This window comes from Pogonomyrmex barbatus, unplaced genomic scaffold (assembly GCF_055798465.1).
Source record: "Pogonomyrmex barbatus isolate J1 unplaced genomic scaffold, ASM5579846v1 scaffold1, whole genome shotgun sequence".
Lineage (NCBI taxonomy): Eukaryota > Metazoa > Arthropoda > Insecta > Hymenoptera > Formicidae > Pogonomyrmex > Pogonomyrmex barbatus.
The window spans coordinates 5,632,547-5,654,070 of NW_028297098.1; the positions used below are offsets into that span (position 1 = coordinate 5,632,547).

At 27.9% G+C, this 21,524-nt stretch overlaps 4 protein-coding genes across 7 annotated transcripts; 1 reads left to right on the forward strand and 3 right to left on the reverse strand.

The window, feature by feature from the left end:
* The first annotated feature begins 4,806 nt into the window (after positions 1-4,806).
* On the forward strand, positions 4,807-10,307 carry LOC105432516 (trimeric intracellular cation channel type 1B.1). Its single transcript, XM_089085459.1, has 7 exons — positions 4,807-5,183; positions 7,767-7,923; positions 8,145-8,240; positions 8,468-8,556; positions 8,679-8,766; positions 8,893-9,013; positions 9,091-10,307. Exons 1-7 carry the CDS (start codon positions 5,063-5,065, stop codon positions 9,244-9,246), a joined length of 828 nt encoding a protein of 275 aa, XP_088941585.1. The 5' UTR covers positions 4,807-5,062; the 3' UTR covers positions 9,247-10,307.
* Positions 10,308-10,404: 97 nt separating this feature from the next.
* LOC105432514 (uncharacterized) lies at positions 10,405-14,072 on the reverse strand. The gene is made up of 7 exons (XM_089081041.1): positions 14,046-14,072; positions 13,742-13,932; positions 13,478-13,607; positions 12,156-13,023; positions 11,747-11,965; positions 11,459-11,662; positions 10,405-11,382 (listed from the first exon to the last, which is right to left on the reverse strand). The coding sequence occupies exons 1-7, from the start codon at positions 14,070-14,072 to the stop codon at positions 10,418-10,420; spliced, it is 2,604 nt and encodes an 867-aa protein (XP_088937167.1). The 3' UTR covers positions 10,405-10,417.
* A 59-nt stretch (positions 14,073-14,131) lies between these two features.
* LOC148937979 (uncharacterized) lies at positions 14,132-16,047 on the reverse strand. Its single transcript, XM_089085466.1, has 6 exons — positions 15,548-16,047; positions 15,211-15,347; positions 15,001-15,130; positions 14,853-14,891; positions 14,650-14,767; positions 14,132-14,585 (listed from the first exon to the last, which is right to left on the reverse strand). Exons 1-6 carry the CDS (start codon positions 15,884-15,886, stop codon positions 14,353-14,355), a joined length of 996 nt encoding a protein of 331 aa, XP_088941592.1. The 5' UTR covers positions 15,887-16,047; the 3' UTR covers positions 14,132-14,352.
* A 144-nt stretch (positions 16,048-16,191) lies between these two features.
* LOC105432414 (mitogen-activated protein kinase p38a) lies at positions 16,192-21,332 on the reverse strand. 4 transcript variants are annotated; one of them, XM_089085456.1, is made up of 10 exons: positions 21,016-21,332; positions 19,880-20,009; positions 19,746-19,804; positions 19,539-19,680; positions 19,303-19,465; positions 19,129-19,200; positions 18,591-18,670; positions 17,463-17,541; positions 17,208-17,381; positions 16,192-17,129 (listed from the first exon to the last, which is right to left on the reverse strand). In XM_089085456.1, exons 2-10 carry the CDS (start codon positions 19,904-19,906, stop codon positions 17,050-17,052), a joined length of 876 nt encoding a protein of 291 aa, XP_088941582.1. In that variant the 5' UTR covers positions 19,907-20,009; positions 21,016-21,332; the 3' UTR covers positions 16,192-17,049. The 4 variants fall into 4 exon arrangements, with proteins under 4 accessions (XP_088941582.1, XP_011645516.1, XP_088941580.1 ...); XM_011647214.3 differs by having other exon boundaries at positions 21,011-21,332; XM_089085454.1 differs by lacking the exons at positions 18,591-18,670; positions 21,016-21,332 and adding exons at positions 17,932-18,011; positions 20,485-20,957.
* Between the last annotated feature and the right edge of the window lie 192 nt (positions 21,333-21,524).

Genomic DNA, 21,524 nt, shown 5'->3' on the forward strand with positions numbered 1-21,524 from the left:
GTGACACACCGACAACATTACATGTTGATGTTCTATCCACAATCTAGTAGTAGGGAGAATAATTATATAATCAGTAATTATACAATCATTAAAAAAAAATAGGGAAAGAATGAATATGTAAATCATTGATAAAATGTAGGTTGAATATGCAGCATATATTTTATTTCGCTACTATTACTTGTTGAGATTAAGTTAAGATATTTGAATGTAATTATTTAAATGTATGTAATTATTTATGTAATTATTTATGTATTTATTTAAATTATGTAATTATTTAAATGTATGTAATTATTTATGACTTTTAATTATTATGTAAATAACAATAAATTATTAATATATATATATATATATATATATATATATATATGCAACGAACAGTAATATTAAACATGCATATATGATAATAAAAAGCGAAAGTTATATCAAATAATAATAATAATTTGTAAATTTTTACAGAATTAATAACATTTTAATAAAATTTTTGTAAAGAGAGACAAGAAATAGTTAAGAAATGTTAATTTAATTTTATATTTTTAATATTATTATTATTTAATATTTTATTTAATATTTTATATTATTTATTATTTATTATTTTATATTATTTTACATTATTATTATTTAATATTATTATTATTATTATTATTGTAATGCACTTATGACTAATTTATACAAATCCAAGAGAAAATATATATTTTTGTACGCTAATTTACATTCACTATAATATAATTTATTCAATTCATTAAGTTCTTATATTAATAAAGTCACTTTTATAATTATATTTACTTTTCATTTAGTCTTCATTTAAATCTTCGTTGTTTTTATTTACAATTATCAAAACTATATTTATATTTGTACGCGAAATGGAACGAAATAATAAACAAAAACGCACATAGTATCTAAAAAGAAACAAGATATTTACAGAAATCACGTAACATGCACAAAAAATAAACTACTTTCGCACTAGAAAGTCGTAATTACACAAACGACGGTTATAACGTTTAAAGTAGAACTGATGATTGGCGCGGAGAATGCAAGATCGTAACGTTTTATAATCAGAAATTTTGATCAGATATTAAACTACAGATTTAAAACTCTCTTTGTAATATTAATCTTCGATATGTTTTGATTATCATAATAATAATTTAATCAACAAAATATTAAGTATACGAAGAAATTTCTAATCTTAAAAAATTTAAGTATAATACTTATTCCTTAAATATAGAGATTAGATTAAATATTTTTAATTATGTAGAAATTTTATTTTTAATTTAATTTATAATTGCAATTTATTACTATTTACCTTGAAATTTAATTTTAATTAAAAAAATAATTGAATATATAAAACTATTTAATAATACATTTTTATTTAATTCAATAATATACTTTAATTCAATAATATATTTTATTTAATTCAATAATACTAATAATACATTCAGTCAAAAGGTAAAGAGATATAATAGAAAAATAGGAAAAATTTAAAAATATAAAGTGCTTGTAATATGATAAATAATTATCAAATGCAGAAGTACAAAAATAAAAAGTACAAAAATAAAGTTTGAAGTCTCTATTTTGAAAAATTTTTAATGCCGATTGAATGGGATGATGAATTTTCCAATGGTGAGTGACAGAGTAAAAACCTAAAATTGATAAATAGAAAGTCTCCGAGAATGCACAGAATGAAGCAGTGACTCAACAATCGACAAGATGGCCAGAGTTACGTCTTGGATCAGTATTGCAATGATTCCGAAGCGATAACGGCGATATTATAAATTACAGTTCATTCATTATTTCATGTAAAAATTACTCTTTTTCAACTTTGACAGCAGTGGCTCAATGAGATAAAAAGCGCGTAAAAGTTCAAAGCTTCTTTGTCAAAATGCATTTTTGCAGAACTCGACATGATAATATTTCACTGTGTCTGTAATTGAACTGTAATTATGTAAATAAACTATAATTATGTAAAGAACTGTAATTTATAATATCGCCGTTATCGCTTCGGAATCATTGCAACTCTGATCCAAGACGTAACTCTGGCCATCTTGTCGATTGTTGAAGTCACAATTCGTGAACCATAACGTCCTTATCTCTGATAACTTATACATACACTTATACGTACACACATATATTCACACACGCGCGGATACGTACTTAGGCTGCGTTCCGATTGCCAGTACTGATTGTCAGTACTGATTGCCAGTACTGAAAATATATAGTTCACGTATATTATAGATTTTCAGTACTGATAGTGAATATCGGAACGCAGTCATAATATATAGTGATGCGATTTCAAACAATTGACGATCGATATACCTTAATCATAGTTACAATGGTTCGAGTTGATGTGACATCACAAATTACAGTTTATTATTTAAAAATTCTATTTTTTCAAATTGACGTAACTCAACAAAAAATTATCAAATTTTGCAAAGATTGCAGAAAGCAGTTTTGAACTTTCACACGCTGTTTATCTCATTGAGACACATCAACTGCTTCATTCCATAAAACTTCGGAAACTGAGCTTTCTATTTATCAATTTTATAGATCCTAACTTCGCTGTTGGAAAATTAAATCATTCCTTTCAATCGGCATTAAAAGTTTCTCAAAATACAGATTTCAAGCTTTATTTTCGATTTTTAAATACCTCTGTATAATTGTTTACTGCATTACAAGCATTTGAAATTTTTTAAATTTCTTAATTTGAAATTTTTTTTATTTTTTCTATTTTTCTATTATACCGTTTTCTTCTTTAACTAAAAAACTGAGTATAAAATATTAATTAATGTATAAGAAGAAATTAATCAATAATTAATATTTTACAAAATATTAAACTTTTAATTAAAACAATTCAATTCATAATTTATCGTGTACAACTAGATAATTCTACTTAATATACATAACTATATCTTACAATTTAAATATCTACATACAAAATTTGTTATTTAGCTTTTTAATATTTATTAGATTTTTTTTAATAATTATTGATATGTTAATTATATTGCATGCAAAATAAAACTGTATACTTGTTGCATTACTTAATGTACGTGTTATTAATGTAAGCAGTAATCGAGATCAATTATTGGTATTTATTTCTTTTTTATATCCAACAAAATTGAATGAAAATATGTAATCATGTAATATTACAGTCGACTGTTTCATAAGAATTATATTGGAACGATTAAGTGATTTCATAAATCACTTGTGTCAAGGCTGCAGCACGTGGTTGTAAGTTGTAATATATATCTAGCATTATAGTTGAAATGTTCTCTAAAATAAACAATCTTTAAGAATTTATTCTTCTTGATAATTATCACTAGAGCTAAATAGTACATAAATATTTCATACATAATGTTATTGATATTTATAATAATTAAATATGATTGTGCAAAAAAATCTCATAGAAAATGATTTTATATTATTTATTTACGCACTATTTACACTCTAACCTTTTTATAAAATGATTGACATTATATAACTATACTAAGTAATTGTATGATATTATTAACATAGATTAAACACATCGACGCTCAGTAACTCGAAATGTGATCATTGCTTCTTCATTATTCATGACAACAATTTTATCATTATAGTCGTATCAATCCCTAATACATTAAACAATTTCAAAATATTTAACATAGAAATTCAATCAGATTAGTTCTACATTATCGCAAAATAAATGAATCGATAAAATGCATCTCTTCATTATTGCACTTTATTATATCTTATCATATCTATCATCATCTATCATAATTAATAAATGAAGACCGTTTAAAAGAATTAATTGTGTTTTTTTCAACGTGACTTACTAAATTAGGAACATTACAATCTTTTTTATCTTTTTTTTAAATTATGTTTCTACATTATATTTTCTAATTCGCTTTTAAGTAAGATAAAGAACTCGTATGCAAAAATTCTATTAAATTTCTTTTATTTTCAACGACAACTCTTTCATCTTAACACTTCTTCTTTCTCAAATCTTTTTTAAATTTTCTTCTTAAATTCTCCTTTAATCTTCCTTTTTTTTCTTTTCCAATTTATTTCAGTCAATATCTTCATTTTCAATTGTTCAAACAATTCAGATATTCAAATAGATCTATTTAAAAGCAATTACGTTAAATTAATACTTTTTTTCATTCTCTTTTTTGTATATTTAATTCTTACTTATTCTTTTTATTCGTTAGAAATGATAGATCTATCATCAAATAATAAATGATAGTAAGCTCTATTCTTTCTTTTTTTTTTTTATTTTATTTATGCACTCAATATTTCAAATCTGTTTCTATTTTATTTAGCAGATATTAATATTTATAGATTTTTATAGATATTAATATTTTTTTATTAATACTCTTTGAAATATTGGTATTCTTTAAAAGAAATAGAAAATCATTTTTATCTATGACAATGCGTCAGTTATAGTCATATCTGTCCTGTAAATAGAAAATGATGTGAACTACATACTATTGCTAGATAAAAAAATTTATTTTTAGACATAAAATAGCGGGATGGAGATAGAAATAGAGAAAGGAAACAAGAAAAGAAAGAGAGAAGGAAGAAAGAAAAAGAAAGAGAGAGAGAGAGAGAGAGAGAGAGAGAGAAAGAGAGAGAGTTGATTCTTCATCGAGATCGATAATATAGAAAATGTAATAAACGACAATGTCGGTAATATAGAAATTTTTAAGATAACAACGTGTAACGTTGATACTGTAGAAATTGTTAACCGTTACGACTCACGGTCGCTCGACCATCGGTCAATAAAGCGAGAAGGTAACGGTTTTCTTTCCTTCCTTCACAATTTTCCGACGATCGCGACGGTTAGGTTAGGTTAGGTTAGCCGAACTAGCAGACGACGGAGCGGTAGCAGACAACTCGTAGCTCTGGCGTCGCTCGCGGACGCTCGTTCGCGTGCGTTTGAATCGGAGCAGCCGAGGAGCGTAGAGCATACGCGTCGTGGTTCTCGCTCGCGCGAGGTGTGTGCCGTGGTGCGCGAACGTCGTGATAAACGTTGTTCGATCGGGCGCGGGCGACGAGCGAGCGAGCGAAGCGAGCCAACGATACGGCCGCGACGATGGATCCCGAGGCGTTCCTGGACATGGCCAATCAGGTCATCAAGCTGAAGATGTTTCCGTATTTCGACATAGCGCACTGCGTACTGTGCACCCTGCACATCAGGGAGGATCTAGGAAGCGGTGAGCTTACGCGGCCGGCCCGCGCACGGCCGCGTTTCTAAATTTGTAGCGCTCCCTCAGCGGCGTCCCCGGCGTCTCCGACGTCTCCGACGTCCCCCGACATCCCCACACCGGGAACTCTCGGTGAACAGCTTCCCCGTGACCTCGCTATTCCCGTGACACCGGCAGAGACCACGTCCCACGCTCTCTCCCGCGACGTTTTATATTTACATGATACGATTCCCCCCCTCCCCTCCCCCCCCCCTCTCTCTCTCTCTCTCTCTCTCTCTCTCTCTCTCTCTCTCTCTCTCTCTCTCTCTCTCTCTCTCTCTTTCTCCCTCGCATTTTTGGCATCTTCGTCCAATTTCCTCTGTGCCAGCGCGAAATACAATCGGCACGATCTCCGTTTTTGACTAGAAAAAAAAAAATATTAGCGTTCATTCGTTATTAAATCTGAATCGACAAAATTTCCACGCCACACTCGAAATTTTCTGGCTAAACGATTGATGTATAATAAAGAGCTGTAGTCTTTGCTGTAGAATTTCGTGAAGTTAAACAAACTAGTGTTGTTCATGTATTATGTAATGTTTAATATCAAGGAAAGATATCTACTACTGCCTATCTCGAAAACTACTATACAAAAGGCTGAACTGTCACGATACCAACTCGTGGCTCTCTTCAAACATCTTATAAATAATTCATCAGTCGAATTATATTCGTTACGATAACGTAAAAATTCTCTCGTTTATGTAATGTTTCCCCGCGAATTACAATCTACATTTGATCAAGCGTGTGTCATAATCGCCATTGCGTAATTCGAGAGATATCTCAATTTCTACAAGGTAACAATCTTGAAAGTTAATTAAACGCTACTCTGCAGAAGAAACCTATCATTTTTATTAACACAAAAAAAAAAATATATATATATATATATATATATTCACGAAATTGTAAGAATAAATATAAAAAAAGTTGAACACTTTACTAGTTGCATGTCTCATTCTTATTTCTACCATTGTAGATTAATTTTAATCTTAACTTATTATTCTTTTTTTTACAAATTAAAAAAAGATACAGAATAAATTACAGAGATAACTAAGATTAAAATTAATCTGCATTTGTAAAAATTCATATCAATGATATATAAAAAATTTCATGGATAATCTTTTTCAGTTATTCAGTTATTCAAATTAAAAATACATTTAAATATATTAATATAATGTATTATATTTATTTTTTTGTTAAAGATGTTAATATGTACATTATAATTAAATATATTATTTTTTAAAAACATTTCAACAGATTATTGGGAAAATTTAGATGATTACCGTTTTAAAAATAAATAACCGAATTATTGAGGCTTTTTTATTATATTTATTGTTACAGATGTAACAATAAATATATTATTTATTTTGTTATACCTTTATTGTACTTTATGCTAATAAAAATAACTGATTCCTAAATATTGTTTCATAAAGAATTTATTTCATTCTGTTTACTTGTTACATAAAATAACAGCTATTTGGTCTCAGCAACTTCCCGATTGTCACTGTGTATCTATTTAAGGAAAGAGATCACAATAAATAATAATAGAATATAATATACAAAGGAGAGATGAGAGGAGTAATGTACATTATTAAGAGGCATATTAAAATTGATTAAGAATTAAGAGCTGATTTTGCTGATTGCTCTCTTTGGCACAATTATCATATAATTCTCAAGGCAATAACACAGACAACCCAGCTGATCTATTTCAGTATGCATCATGATCGCACATACACAGTTATAGTCAGAAGTATTCAAAGTGAAGGCACTTTCGGAAGCAGCTTTTCTAAAACGTGTTTTGCTAGTTTACATTAATAGAAGAATCATTATCTATTAAATCTCGGCCTTCTATTAGAAAGTTTTATTCTTAAATTGTTATATAACAGGAAGAAGGAAGAAATTTTCTATTATCTATTTTAAATTACAGACAACTTAGTAATAAATAAGAACAAAGAAATTCTTCTCTCTAATTTTGTAATATTTTCAATTAATTTAACATTACTTCAGCATTATTTGAGAAAGATTTGTTCTCTATAGGGGAAATGGATTTTCACCTAACTTTCTAATGCAGTCAGATATAGATATAGAATCGAAATGCAACACAAATTCACAATTTCTTCTTTAAATTTTAAATTCCTTCAAACGCGTTTGATATAATGTATCGTTATTTTTATTAATACTAGTTCACACATCTCTGAGTTTGCATATGTGGAATGCGTTATACTCATAAGGATTCCCTAATTTACTTACCTCAATCAGCACATATCTTCAACATTTCACGCTATAATAAAATTGTGTGACTGATATAAATAGTTAAAAATATAAATAGTTAAAAATTAAAAACATTTTCCGAAAAGAATACAAGCTAATGATTCTTTGGCATAAATTGAATAATACAACTTCGATAATTATCTCTCTTTTAATTTTTTATACAAAATGTACACTATTATAATCAAAATGAATATTTATTCTATAACAAATCAGAATAAAAATTTTACAAAAAAATTTTATGGCTAAATTTTCGGGAAATGTATAATAATCATAATGCTTTATATACAGGTGGACAATCATTTTCCCGCAAACATCCTTTAGCATGCTGGCTCTCTACAATGTTGGTCGTTTTTGCAAGTGGCATGCTGTGCAATGGATTATTAGGGGAACCTATTCTTGCACCTTTAAAAAATACACCACAAGTGGTGGTCGCGACTATTGTTTGGTCAGTAATAATTATCTGTTTGTCATCGCCTTGTATTTCATAAAATGTATAATTTATTTATTACAACATATAATTTATTTATTTTGACCTTGCGAAAATTGTTCACACAAAAGATAATTACGGAATCCCCTTTCTAGTTAGAGAAATAAGTTGTATCACCCAAAAAAATTGGGAAATTACTTGCACGTATCATTAAAAGAAACTTTTTCTAAATATTTCAGGTATGTGATATTTTACACACCGTTTGATATTGGTTATAAGGTAGCCAAATTTTTACCAGTAAAAATCGTGTGTGCTGCTATGAAAGAAATTTATAGGCAAGTAAATATCAATATTTATTAATTTAGAGAATGTCTTTTTCTTATTTCCATCATAAGCTTATTATTTTTTTATATGTGTACATAAAAAAGAATATAGACGAAATATCAATTTACATATATAATTTAATCATTATATATGTATATGTATATTATATATGTATATATATATATATATATTTAATCATTACATATATAATTAAATCATTGGTGCTATTTTTTTACAGGTGTAAAAAAGTATACGATGGAGTAACTCATGCAGGAAAACTTTATCCAAATGCATATCTTATTATGATACTGATTGGAACGCTCAAAGGTTGGACATAAAATATAGAATATATATCATATTGTCTTCAAAATATATAAATTCGCGCATTCTGATATGAATACATTTAACAATTGAATTATGATATGAATATATTTAATTGTAACATTTAGGTAATGGAGCTGGATTTACAAAATTGTTTGAACGTCTCATACGTGGTGTATGGACACCAACCGCCATGGAATTTATGCAACCAAGTTTGTACGTTGATAATATTTATATTTGAACGAATGCTTAGATTACATATGCAAGATTTATTAAAAATAATTATATTATAATTTTTAAGTAACAAATTTAATGTTAATGAATGATAATTTTCCTTTACAGTCCCACAAAGGCATCCATGGTTGCATCAATTATTTTCGTATTAGATAAGAAGACTGATCTCATTTCTGCACCTCATGCTCTTGTATACTTTGGTATTGTCATCTTCTTCGTCTACTTTAAGGTAAAGTCTATAATTTCGATTTATATGAAATTTTGATGTACATAAAACAAGATAATATTAATAATATTATTTTTCAGTTATCATCAATTTTACTTGGCATTCATGATCCATTTGTACCATTTGAAAACTTATTCTGCGCCTTATTCCTGGGAGGAATTTGGGATTCACTCGCTAAATTATTGGGTCATGGTCAAGCTAAGGATGAGAAGACGGACACAAAGAAAGCAAATTAAATAATAGCAAACATCAAAATACATCTTCAAATATTTCAAAACACATGTGTCAAATCAAATTTTATTTGTATTTTTTTTTCGGAAAACATGATTTCATCAAAAATTAACATTGGCTACTTAAATTGATGAAATAAAATTATTTAAAACTAGTCAGATGATAAGAGTTATACATAACTCTTGATAAATCATCAAAAATGTGTTGGAGAAAAGTACAATAATTTAATATATATACATATATTATTTTAAGAATAATGAATTTTCAAAGTGTGTCTTATAAAAGTATCAACAGTATTATTTTAATTAATATAAAATACAAATAACTTTCAAGTAAATGAAGAAATTTCAAAGTATGTTTGTGAATGGATCTTTCTTGTATCAGTTATAAGTGCAATATTATTTATGGTTTATTTCTCTTTAATCTGAATTATCATTATATATATGATATATAGATAAGATATATTAATTTAATCAATAAACACTTGAAATATATTTTTTTCTTGTCAATTTTGATAGTACATCTTGCATAACTTATTATAATTTGAATCAGTTGATTTTGAAATTGCTACCAAATTGTAGTGCAACATATAACTTTTATTATTATATGAATGCATGTTAGAATACATTCTAGCAATTTTTGAAACATACATGTTAAATAAACGGAATTGTTTTATTTATTATATAATATTTATAGAAAAAAATAAATATACTCAGGACAAATAATTGATAATTACTATCATTGAATTATCGTATTACTAATTTATACAATAAAACAAATAAAACATATTAAAAGAGCAAGGCATATAAGTCATAAAAGTCTATACAATAATACCTATGTAAAAACATGCAGTATGACGAAATAGAAATGCCTCTTTTATACTATTTTATTAAATTTAAATATTGATATTATATATTATATAAAAATCACACGGACACATGCGCGTGCGTGAGCGTTTAATTTAATTTTCAACAATTATGTTGTCCTTTGCAATTAGGAATATCCATATTTTAATTGTGAAAATATTATACATTTTCATATAATAAAATGGGATTTGAATTAAAAATTGTGATTTATTTGATTGCTTCGAAACAAAAATTAATTATTAAACTGTAAAATTTATTTATGTAATATATATTTCACATTTATTGATTTTTATTGCATGAAAAGTTCTGCTTATACGTATGATTGTGACGTTCTATACAAGTCAGTCCTTCTTCGTGTATACTTGTGTGATTTTACATACAATGGGATTCTGGAAACAGTTCGTTGCTTCGATGGTAGTCCAAAGTTTCGAATATTCGTCCAATTGTAATTGTGCAATAAGGAACTTTTGCATCCTTTGCATTTATAAATTCTATTCGATAATGAAGATGTACGATAGTCTATACAATTCACTTCTTTCTCGCATATATGAGAAACGCCTGGATGTAACAATTCATCATAATATTCTCTAATCGAGTATTTCTGATACATGTTCTTTGAGCACTTGTCGATATTTGTCCTCCGTACAACATAGGCATCGCGAACGCACGTTTCCTTATCTAATTTTAGAATACCTTCACCATTATTAGACTTGATTACACGAATTAAAATAGGCTCACGATTTTGAGTGGCGACACTTATTTTTCTCTCGAAATCTTGTCCGGGCTCGGTTATGACGCCTGTGTCTTGTAATTGCTTCGAAATGTATTGAGTTCCCATGTCGTGAAGCGATACTTGCGACATATTTAAACCAATATGTTCATGGTTCTCTAAATGTGTAGTAATTTCTTTATCTCTAACAGAAGGTTTTCTTTCCATCGTTGTTTTCACATACGTATCTTCTGAAAGACTGTGATCTTGAATTCTTGATGTGGAGGGTTCATACAGTACTTCAACGTCTTTCGAATTTGTATAAGAAGCTGTAAATTGATCTGTGGCATTCTCAACGTCTTGAGTCTGAATCGAATTTATAGCAGAATTTGGTTTCGAAAGGTATTTATCTTTCGACTTGGATCTAGAACAAAACTTATTTAATTGTCTCTTTGAGCAATCGGCGAGCATATATATTTTTAAAATTTCGTCTGCACATTCTTTTATCTTACTCAAAACAATAAATGTTTCGATCACATTTTCTTTCCTTACACAGCCTTTTTGTACTGAAAATAATAATTAAAAATTTCAATATATGTCTTCTTAACATTTACTATTTTTAGAATACTTAAAAATACTAACCACTCTTGCTATTTAATACAAGAGCTTGTTTCATTAGCTTTAAAAAGGTTTTGGTAAACATTGCTACAGTGTTATCTTCCTCTTTTTTTTCCAAGCACGATAAACAATTTAAACTTTCTAATTCAATAGTAGAACTATTGGCAGAATGTGTATTCTCATTTGCAAATTTACATGAAATTTGCTCACAAATAGTTGTTTTTAAAGCTAGATAAAAAATATGTTGAACATTATTATTTATATAAACATGAAACAAATTAAATTTTTACATAAAGAATAATCATTGCTTACAATTAGAATTCGCATTATCTTTCTTCGATAAGAGTGATGTAACAGAATGTGTTTTTACTCTTTTTTGCGCCACTTTTTCCAAGTGTTGAAGTAAAGCTTTTGTCACTGTAGTATTGTGTTTGATAATTTCCATTATATCAGGAGAACAAATTTCTTTAAAGCAAACTTCATTTTCAATAAGTTTCTTATCGTCGAATGTAAGACGAGTTTTTTTTGCTTCTGCACAAATAGAAAATAAATTAACAATGCCATTTGTGTCATTCATGAATATGCTTTGTACATTATTCTTTGCAATTATATTACGCAAATATTGTTACTTATATACTTAATAAGATTTACAATTAAATATAAATTATAATGTTATATTTCTTGAGATATTAATTTTAAATATATGTTGAAATATAAAAACCTTTCTGATCTCGACACAAATCGTTAGTATCTTTCTGACATTTATCATTTGTTAAATCTTTCAATAAATCTTTTTGTATCAGCGGTACATAATTTCTATTAGTAGTTATCAATATAAAATTAGGAGGGGAATCTTCTATAGTCTTTATATGAATCATATCTCGAACATTGCTAGCAGGACATTCTATAATATTCGTATCAACTTGCTTTGCTTCTCGCATTGAAGAATATTTATGAAAAGCTTGGTAATCACTTTGGCTCATACAGATCGTATTTTGAATTTCCTGATCGTGAAGTTTCCTCTGGCACTTTTGTATATCTGCTTGTGTTTTTGACACGCAAATCGTATTTTGTATTTCTTTATTGTATTGTTTAACGTTAGTTCCCACTTGTTTTGTTCGCCTTTCTGGAAATAATCTTTCACTTGAAAATTGCGTTCCTTTTGTGCAGAATTTTGGTTTGGACATAATAATTGCTCCCGGCGTTTTCTGTTGATTTATGTAATTGCAGGCGCCCTGCGGATAGTCGGTATGAGTTGTAAATATATTTGCTGTATAATTAGTGTGGCTTGATAAATTATTAGAAAAGTTTGGATTTGGAATTATATTATTATATCTTTCTTGATATATATTTTCTGCTGTTCGATGATGTGTTTTATGTATGTCTTCGTAAGGTTTATCGGCTAAATTAAAACATTTTGGAACTGCCATATTTAATGATTTCATTTGTTGATAAGTTTTCTTAGAAGTTATATTTAATCTGTCAGGTTTTGTATCTTCCCAATCACAGGCTGGAGATTGCAATAATGCCGCATCATTTTCTCTCTCACTTTTATGATTTAATACATTAAGATTTCCTATTATATATCGTGTTTAAATATGATAAATATATAAATTTAATATTTTATTATTGAATAAATTAATTCAAAACTAAACGATTAGTTCTTAAGTATATTTTTTACCAGTTTTTGTAAATTTTGTATTTTTTCTTGATTTAGTCTTACAATCTTTTGTTTCTTGTTTTGTTTCTTGCGCACAATATATATTTTTATATTTGTCATATGGAGTAATATAATTTTTTAAAATCCCAGGAAATATCGTTTTCTCTGATCTCATTATGTTCTGTTTATGATAATATAACTATTTAATTAAATGATCTTCTTCACATCCAAGTAATATCTTAATATTATCTTAGCAATATCTTAATATTTAATTTAACAATGTAATTTGTAAGATCAAAAAATTAATATATGTCAAAATAATGCATGTATAATATTATATCTTTTGCATGGATAATATATATAAAAATTTTTATATATTTCACCTGTAACTTATTTTGATCATCAATCACCTTAGTTAACATTTCGGCTATTATGGGAAACCAAGCAAAAGGAGATTTGTACGGTTTACGCAATTGAAATCCCTTAATAACTCGTATTTGTTCCTGTCCATATCTAAAACGAGTAACATTTTTAAAATTGATTCAATCTAAACGAAAATAAAATAACGAAAATAAAAATAAAATATAAATCTCTATTAAAATAAATGAAGAATCTTATCGTTTACTTTTCTCTTGTATTGCTTTTACTTTTCTCTTATTACTTTAATCTGTTCTAGACAATCAGATATATTTAATTCGGGTATGTTAAGTTCTTTGATGATGTCCTTCAATGCCTCATTTTTTGCTAAGCAGTCGTAATATTTCACATGATATGGATTCCAAAGACATGGATATTTTCGATATGTATTTAAAAAGAAGAGAGTAGAATTTTCGTTCCACTTAAAAAACATAATTATTTAATTCATTAATAAGAATACAAAACTAATATTCACGTATTATACGGATGAAAAACTTGCATAATTTTACATGACAACCATGTGACGAAAACTACAATCTTTATAAAATCCTGAGTGAACATATTTACTTATCAATATACAAACAAAAGTTTTCTATTGTTTGTTAAATAATCAATATGAGCTCAATTTATTTGTTTATTTATTTAATAATATACATAATTGCATCACTGATAAAAATATTAATATTTTATTTGCATTGTCATACATTTATTGATATTTTAATAACGAATTTGTTTCCTATGTATTATTATTTATAAATATAACTTCAATTTAAATAACAATTTAAAAATAATAATCACAATTACATAGTATAATATTGTCAAAATTTTTTCTCTCTCGTGTTTATTTCTTGTAGCAAAATCTATAATCCTTGTTTTCTTTAATTTTAGTAAGCAATAAACATTCTTTTAATGTTAAACCACAATTGCAGGTTTTATCTTTACACATTATTTTACAACTATTACAATCGCAACAGCAGACTGAACTACCTTGATCTAACAGTCTGAATTCTAAAATTTTTAATCGCGCTTTTGTAATCAAATTTTGTATTTTGTTTTCCAATTCCACAGCAGTCTCTAAGAACAAATTATACTAATTCAATATACAATTATCGTGTGACAATCAACAAATTTTACTTACGAATATCAATAGTTCTCAATTGAAAGGCTATACTTTTCCCGAATATATCAAAATTGTCTTCAATTTTTCTTATACCACGCACTTCCATAGAAATATCATCCGTGCATGTGGAATGATCCTATTATAAAAGATTTTATATTTTTCCCATCTTTTCTTCTTGAAAAATTGATAGTATTACTTGCTGTTATTTAATACGTATAAACCTTTTTTCTTTCGTTGTCGCCTGCGATGTATTTTCGCTCCTGTTTTAACATTATAGTATTGTAATAATGTAACATTATTAAAAATATCTATATTTCATATATTTAATAGTATATCTTTAATAATATATCTTTCATATTTGTTTCTAACATGAAGCACATCCGTTTGTGTTTCGTTTTCTGTACTAATACTACTAGTTTCCACTGCTACATCAACAGTTTGAATTTTTTTCAAAGAGATGAGAGAGTCCTGTAGTTTTGGAACAGAGTGAACAGGATCTCTATAATTGTGAAAAAAATTATAGTAACTTTATCTCGCGATTTAAAGTTATATAAAATAAATATATAAATAATAAATGACCTCAATTTTAAACACAATTCAATCTCTTGAAGTTCACATGCTCCACAGATATTATTTGAGCAAATCTGTTTGTCTTCTGATTTCTCAAAATTGTTTTGAGTACTGCTGTCATTAAATTTTTGATAGTTGTTATTTTGCTATAAATATATTCATGCGTGTTATAAATATGATATATAAAAATAATGTATATATAATCAAATATGAACAAAACTCATAATATTGATTTTAGAAGTAATGTTATTTATAATAAATTATAATTATTAATATTGTATAACATAAGCATAATATAACCATAAAAACCGTTGCATTTCTTAAACATTATTTTGTTATATTATACCTTTCTGAGATTATTATCGTGAGATAACATGTATGGAAAGAAAAGCATATGCATCCTTTTAAACCATTTCGCTTTTGGCGCATACAATTTTTCACAAGATATAGCTGCAGCAATTTTTGATAGTTCATAACAGTATTCTTTCTTTATACTTGCAATCCTCTTAATGTAATCACATATTGTTAATCCAGGTATATTAACAGAATTTTTTATTTCCTTATATGCTTCATAACGAAGAGATTTGTTGGTAAATTCAGGATGAAATGAATTCCATAAATACTGATATTGTTCATAAAGCGCTATTAATTTTTCGGTATCATCCTCAGTCCATACATTTGGCATATTAAAGAATATTTTATAACAAACCAATTAGGTTATTTAACCTTTTCAATTAGTATTATTAAGATCAAAAAATATATTCTGATAAAAGTTTGCCTTTAATTTTGCATCAATTGATATTTTTTTAAAAAGGACTGACAAAGAGAATATGTTATAAATGTTACGGTAAGCCTGTTCATTATACTGCTCTGCTATAAAATACAGAAATTTAGAAAGAGAGAATGTAAAGAAAAAGATGAATGATACACTGTATATCATTAAAAAATAAATGAAAAGTTTGAAAGGAAGACATGAAGTATTAAATCTCATTTATCAATTTCAAGTATATCTTCATATTTTCTTTTCATATATCATGTATTAGAAGTATAAATATAAATTGTACATCTGTTTGTAAATTTTTTTATAATCTTATGTTAAATGACAACATATCTTTTGCTATTATCAAGTATGCAATTTCTAATTTATTACAATGCCTCATCCTAATCATCGTATTCAATTTGATTTTATTGCTACAATTTGTGTTTTCTCCATTGCAATGGTAATTTTCTATTTTCTTAATTTATTACAAATATTGGTCATTTTGTTAAGTTCGTAGTTGTAACGGCTTTATTAGAAATATATCGCATTCTATTTTTTGATTAGCATTAATTAAAAAATAATAAGTACTACAATTGTTGTTACATAATATATGTTTAAATCTAAAGTTACATATATATATTTAATATTATATAATTTGATTGTATCATATGGCAAGTTTATCATAAATTATATATGATAATTATTTGTTAAAATCAGTTAATTATGTGATCTCTTATGGTGATCTCTTTTATGGATTAAGAGAACTGATATTTGATAAAATATCTAAAAAAAGATTTATACACAACAAAATTGTTGCGTAAGAGATGTTACTGATAATAACTTGATAACCAAGTTACATAATTAAATAGTAAGTGGATTTAGTTTCCTCTTCGACAAAAATATATAATCTTTCTGGACATATAAGCTCGATCAACGGTATACTATGTTATCTATAAATTATATACAGTATTATTTTTATATGTAACAATTATAAATCCATCACTCATGACTGCCTACTGTTAATCTACATTATTGTATCTTACTGTGCTTAAATCTATATTACGGCGCGTTATAACTACATGTATTCTTCAAGAAGTCGTTTCAATTGTCGAAGACAATGTAGGTAGCTGCTGTGGAACAAAGTTTACAGCTTCATGATACACAAGTTCTACAAATGAAAATATTCATTAGTTATAATGTAAGAACGCTTCGAATTGAAAAAAAACCAAAAGAAAAGATATGTTACCTTTCCACTTTTCTACTGGAAGGTCCATATCTTCGAAACTTTGGTCGTATGGTAGAGAAACAGGTTCGTCAGTTGGATCTGCATATTGTGCAAGATATGGATGGGCTAAAGCTTGTTCTGCAGTGATCCTTTTTTCTGCATCCAATTCCAACATCAGTTCCAACAAATCAATAGCTAAATAAAAAATTAAATATTATTCTATCTATCATTCGACATGTATTGATATAGATTATTAAATAAATAGTTTTCATTTACCTAAAGGATTAGCTCCACGAAATACATCTTTAAAATTTTTTTTCTTCAACGGCGGTAAACTCTGAATATAATTTCTTGCCTGTAACAATAATTCAATTATAAAAAAAAGCATAATATTTTTTAAAAATCAATAACTATCCATACAAAATAAAAATTATATTTTATGTATACAATAGACATTATATATGTATATATATTGCACTTTCTATCTGTGCATTCTATACTTTTATTTAATTTTATTAATAGATATTTAATCTTTACATGAACTTCCCGAAAGTTTTAAAGAAAGAAACAAGTTTTTAAAACATAGCAAATAATAGAACTTATAATAAGAAGCATTAGACATAAATTAGATTAATAAATTAAAATAACTATAAAATATTTAAAAACATATTTATTTTTCTCTTATATATAATACATTTAAAATCTTAAAGTTTAATATATATATTAAATTGTAAAACAAATTTACCTCTTGGCTAGTAATTTTGCTTAATGTTTCTTCTGTGGGTGTACCACAGAGTACTAACACTCGTGTTAGATGATCAATGTCTGCTTATGGTTAAGGTATGTTTGAAAAAGCAATATTAATTAAATAACAATTAAAAAATAACAAGTTTTGTTAATCCTAAACACATGAAACCATTCCCATAACTTGTAAGTGATTGAATCTAAAGCAAGCTGCATATTTATTATAAAGCAGCGTGAGTTAAAGCTTTAAACTAGTATCAAAAAAAGAGATTTAACTTTATATATTTTATTAATATCATATTTGCATAAAACTTATGTAAAATTTTAATTTTTTTCTATTTAGACATACCTTATATTATATACAACTTGTTTTTAAATCTATATTAGCTTAAATTTTTCTATTTATTAATTTAATAATTATATAAATGTGTTATTTTTAATTATTACTAATATTACCATAAATTTATATAAATTCGATTTTATATCACTAGATTATTGTATCAATAATACATTAAACTTATAAGTTTGCCAAGATGTAATGTTTATGTTTCATTTCAACAAACAGAAAAAGAAACAAGCACAATCTACATATTTTGTACAGGTTGTTTAAAACGTGCACCTCATGCTATAAAGTAACTACTGTAAAATAAAACGACTTACCGATTCTGACGATATTTTTTTCATAAATTCGTCTCGTGGAGTACCCAAAATTTCCATAATTAAGTTCAGTTGATGAATATCTGCTCTTGCTAAGGCTCCACTATATTTTTTTTTGAAGACACTAAATATCCCCTTTATAAAACAATTTTTACTACTTCTAAAAGCGTTACAAGAATGTTCTAAATATTATCAATATTTTTATATATATATAGTCCTTATTATATTTTAATCATGCTGAGAATTTACAGATAACTTTTAGATTGCAGAATGATGCAAAATATGAGCGAATAATTTTCTAAAAGCAGAATATGTGCAGTGATATTAGATTTAAGAATTCAACTAGGCAACTATGGGATATCAGTTAATATAGACCCTTAGCAAAAAGCATATTTATTAAAAGACATTGCAATTGAATGATATAAAAATATTTACTAATACTAACAGGCTTGTGTTAAAAACATAAAACGTACATTTGTTATGTGATTTATGAGAAAAAAATTAGGTAGTATAACAAAAATTTATCAAGAACAAAGGATACGATCAGTTCCAGGAAATAGTGTTCTTCCAGTTAACAATTCTGCCATAATGCATCCCACTGACCAAATATCAACTAAAATGTACAATAGTATTACAGTATCATATGATAAGAATCTTATAAGATAAAGTAGATAACATATCTCTCTTCGCTAATTCTCTTTCAGATGAGACTGACCTGTTTGATTATAATGCATCCAATTAAGCATTATTTCAGGTGCTCTATACCATCTAGTAGCAACGTAACCAGTCATCTCATTCTCCGTGGGTCTGGCTAAACCAAAATCCAGTATTTTTAACTCACAGTCCTCATTGACCGCTATGTTAGATGGCTTCAAATCCTATCGATCAAATCTGAAGTGAAAGACTGTTATACTCTTTCAAGTTTTATAAATATATAATATATTTTCATACTCTATGTATAATTCCTGCAGAATGGATATATTTCAAACCACGAAGGATCTGATAGACAAGAAATTGCACATGATCATCGGAAAGCTTTTGCGTTCTGACAATGTTATTCAGGTCGGCACCCATTAGATGCGTGACTAGATATCTATATAAATAAATAACACAATTAATGGATGAACTAATATTGATCTCTTATTTGATTGCACTTACACGTGTTGAAAATCTTCCAAAGATGAAGACGGATGAAATACATCTAACAATCCTATCACCTATAAAGGAGCAAGTGTGTCTTTAAGATTGACTATAAACATAAAGTATCTACAGGCGTAATTAGGTTTACTCACATTTTCATGATTCATATGTTTTAACATACGTAACTCCCTGTATGTGCGTTTTGCATGCACAGCTGATTGAAATGGTCTAGCCAATTTCTTGATTGCTACTTTTTGTCCAGTAGTTGTATCTACCGCTGAACTAAAATGCAAAAAATAAAATATATATATATATATATATATATATATATATATATACACATTTATTTTCCAATGCTTGCACTTTTTATTGGCACTTTTTATATAATTCTCAAGCAAATGATTTGCATTTGATTATTATAGACTTTAATGCTTCTGTCATTCATTGTTGATCATCAATCATTCTTAATTATGATATTATTGTATTACAAAATAATAATAGAACTTCATAAATTCATTATTTTCTATTTCGATTTGTTCCTTCTCTTTTTTTATCAGATTCATGATATACAGCTATTTTATTTCAAACATAGCGTAAATGTTTAGACTGATTCTGTCAAATAAGATTTCACATTATTTCTCAATCGTTTCGTCGACAAATATCGCGAACCGTTCCAAAATCATTCTATTTTCGCGGAGAAATGCGGAAACGCATGCGCAAGGAATCCTCGGAACTAATGCATCCCCGCAATAATTACATCAGAGCCCTTCCCCATGATGGAGAACAATCGTACGACGATCTCGCCGCTTCAACGCTAAAAATGTAAATGTCAAGGTTGCGACATGGTTCATGGTTCCAGTAACGCGGGAAATATCTCATTCCAACAATTTTCACCTAGCTGTCAACCGATCAATTATCACACAAGATTCCTGAACGTTAGCCAACAACAAGGCAGAGAACAACACGAAGTTCCAAAGAAACAAAAAAAATAAATTTATATAAAAATTCGAAAAAAGTAGAAATATAAATTGTAGAAATAAGAAATAAAATTAAAACATCTAAAATTTATGTTACGACGCTCGGAAAATAATACTCTCGACAAGATTGAAAAATTTTTTTGCGACTCAGGCGACGGCTCTTTGGCGAGATCCCTGCTGTGAGTAAATCACAACCAGAGGTTCTCAGCTTGACGAGACGCTCGCTCATTCGCGCGCGCGCGAGCGCGCACGCAATATATATATATATATATATATATATCGCTGTTGATGATGCCGTCCGCTTACCAGACCTGGCCGTAGGCGCCCGAGCCCACGGGAGTGAGCAACTGGTACCGCTCCGGTACCTCCCATTCCGTCCTGTTGATCTCGATCTTGTGAAACTGCGGCATGCCTGTGTCACGCGCGTCACGGCGTCTCCGCTCGTTCCGGCGAGAATTAACAGCGGCGGATGGCAGTGACGGCGGCGGTGCGTTCTCGCGTTTTCACCGATCTCTATCGCGCGCGATACCTCATCTCCAAATCAGCCGTTGCCGTTACGAGTTCATCGCAGGCAAGCGGACTGTGCTCACACTCGGGACCAACGAGCGTATCCCTGATCGATCCTACCGCACAGACGTTTCTCGATACTCGAGGCTATCGATAGACTAATCGATACTCTTCCGGATATCGAAAAGAAGGAAAGCGTAATTCGAACATCGTATCGAAGGAACGCTTTTAAACTTCTATTCATAAAATGAATATTTTTTTGTGTTCATTTTTATCAATATAAATTAATATATAATCTCGGTTTAATTCACTC

Coding starts and splice junctions, on each gene's coding strand:
- LOC105432516 (XM_089085459.1), top strand. CDS start 5,063: ATGGATCCCGAGGCGTTCCTGGACATGGCCAATCAGGTCATCAAGCTG. Junction 5,184..7,766: donor CAGGGAGGATCTAGGAAGCG/GTGAGCTTACGC, acceptor CTTTATATACAG/GTGGACAATCATTTTCCCGC. Junction 8,557..8,678: donor ACTGATTGGAACGCTCAAAG/GTTGGACATAAA, acceptor TGTAACATTTAG/GTAATGGAGCTGGATTTACA.
- LOC105432514 (XM_089081041.1), bottom strand. CDS start 14,072: ATGTTCACTCAGGATTTTATAAAGATT. Junction 13,608..13,741: donor ATTAAAGTAATAAGAGAAAA/GTAAAAGCAATA, acceptor TACTCGTTTTAG/ATATGGACAGGAACAAATAC. Junction 11,383..11,458: donor TGTATTAAATAGCAAGAGTG/GTTAGTATTTTT, acceptor TATTATTTTCAG/TACAAAAAGGCTGTGTAAGG.
- LOC148937979 (XM_089085466.1), bottom strand. CDS start 15,886: ATGCCAAATGTATGGACTGAGGATGATACCGAAAAATTAATAGCGCTT. Junction 15,348..15,547: donor ACGATAATAATCTCAGAAAG/GTATAATATAAC, acceptor ATATATTTATAG/CAAAATAACAACTATCAAAA. Junction 14,586..14,649: donor ATTGAGAACTATTGATATTC/GTAAGTAAAATT, acceptor ATTTGTTCTTAG/AGACTGCTGTGGAATTGGAA.
- LOC105432414 (XM_089085454.1), bottom strand. CDS start 20,606: ATGAGATATTTCCCGCGTTACTGGAACCATGAACCATGTCGCAACCTT. Junction 19,466..19,538: donor CTGCAGGAATTATACATAGA/GTATGAAAATAT, acceptor TTTGATCGATAG/GATTTGAAGCCATCTAACAT. Junction 17,382..17,462: donor TCGTGGAGCTAATCCTTTAG/GTAAATGAAAAC, acceptor TTTTTTATTTAG/CTATTGATTTGTTGGAACTG.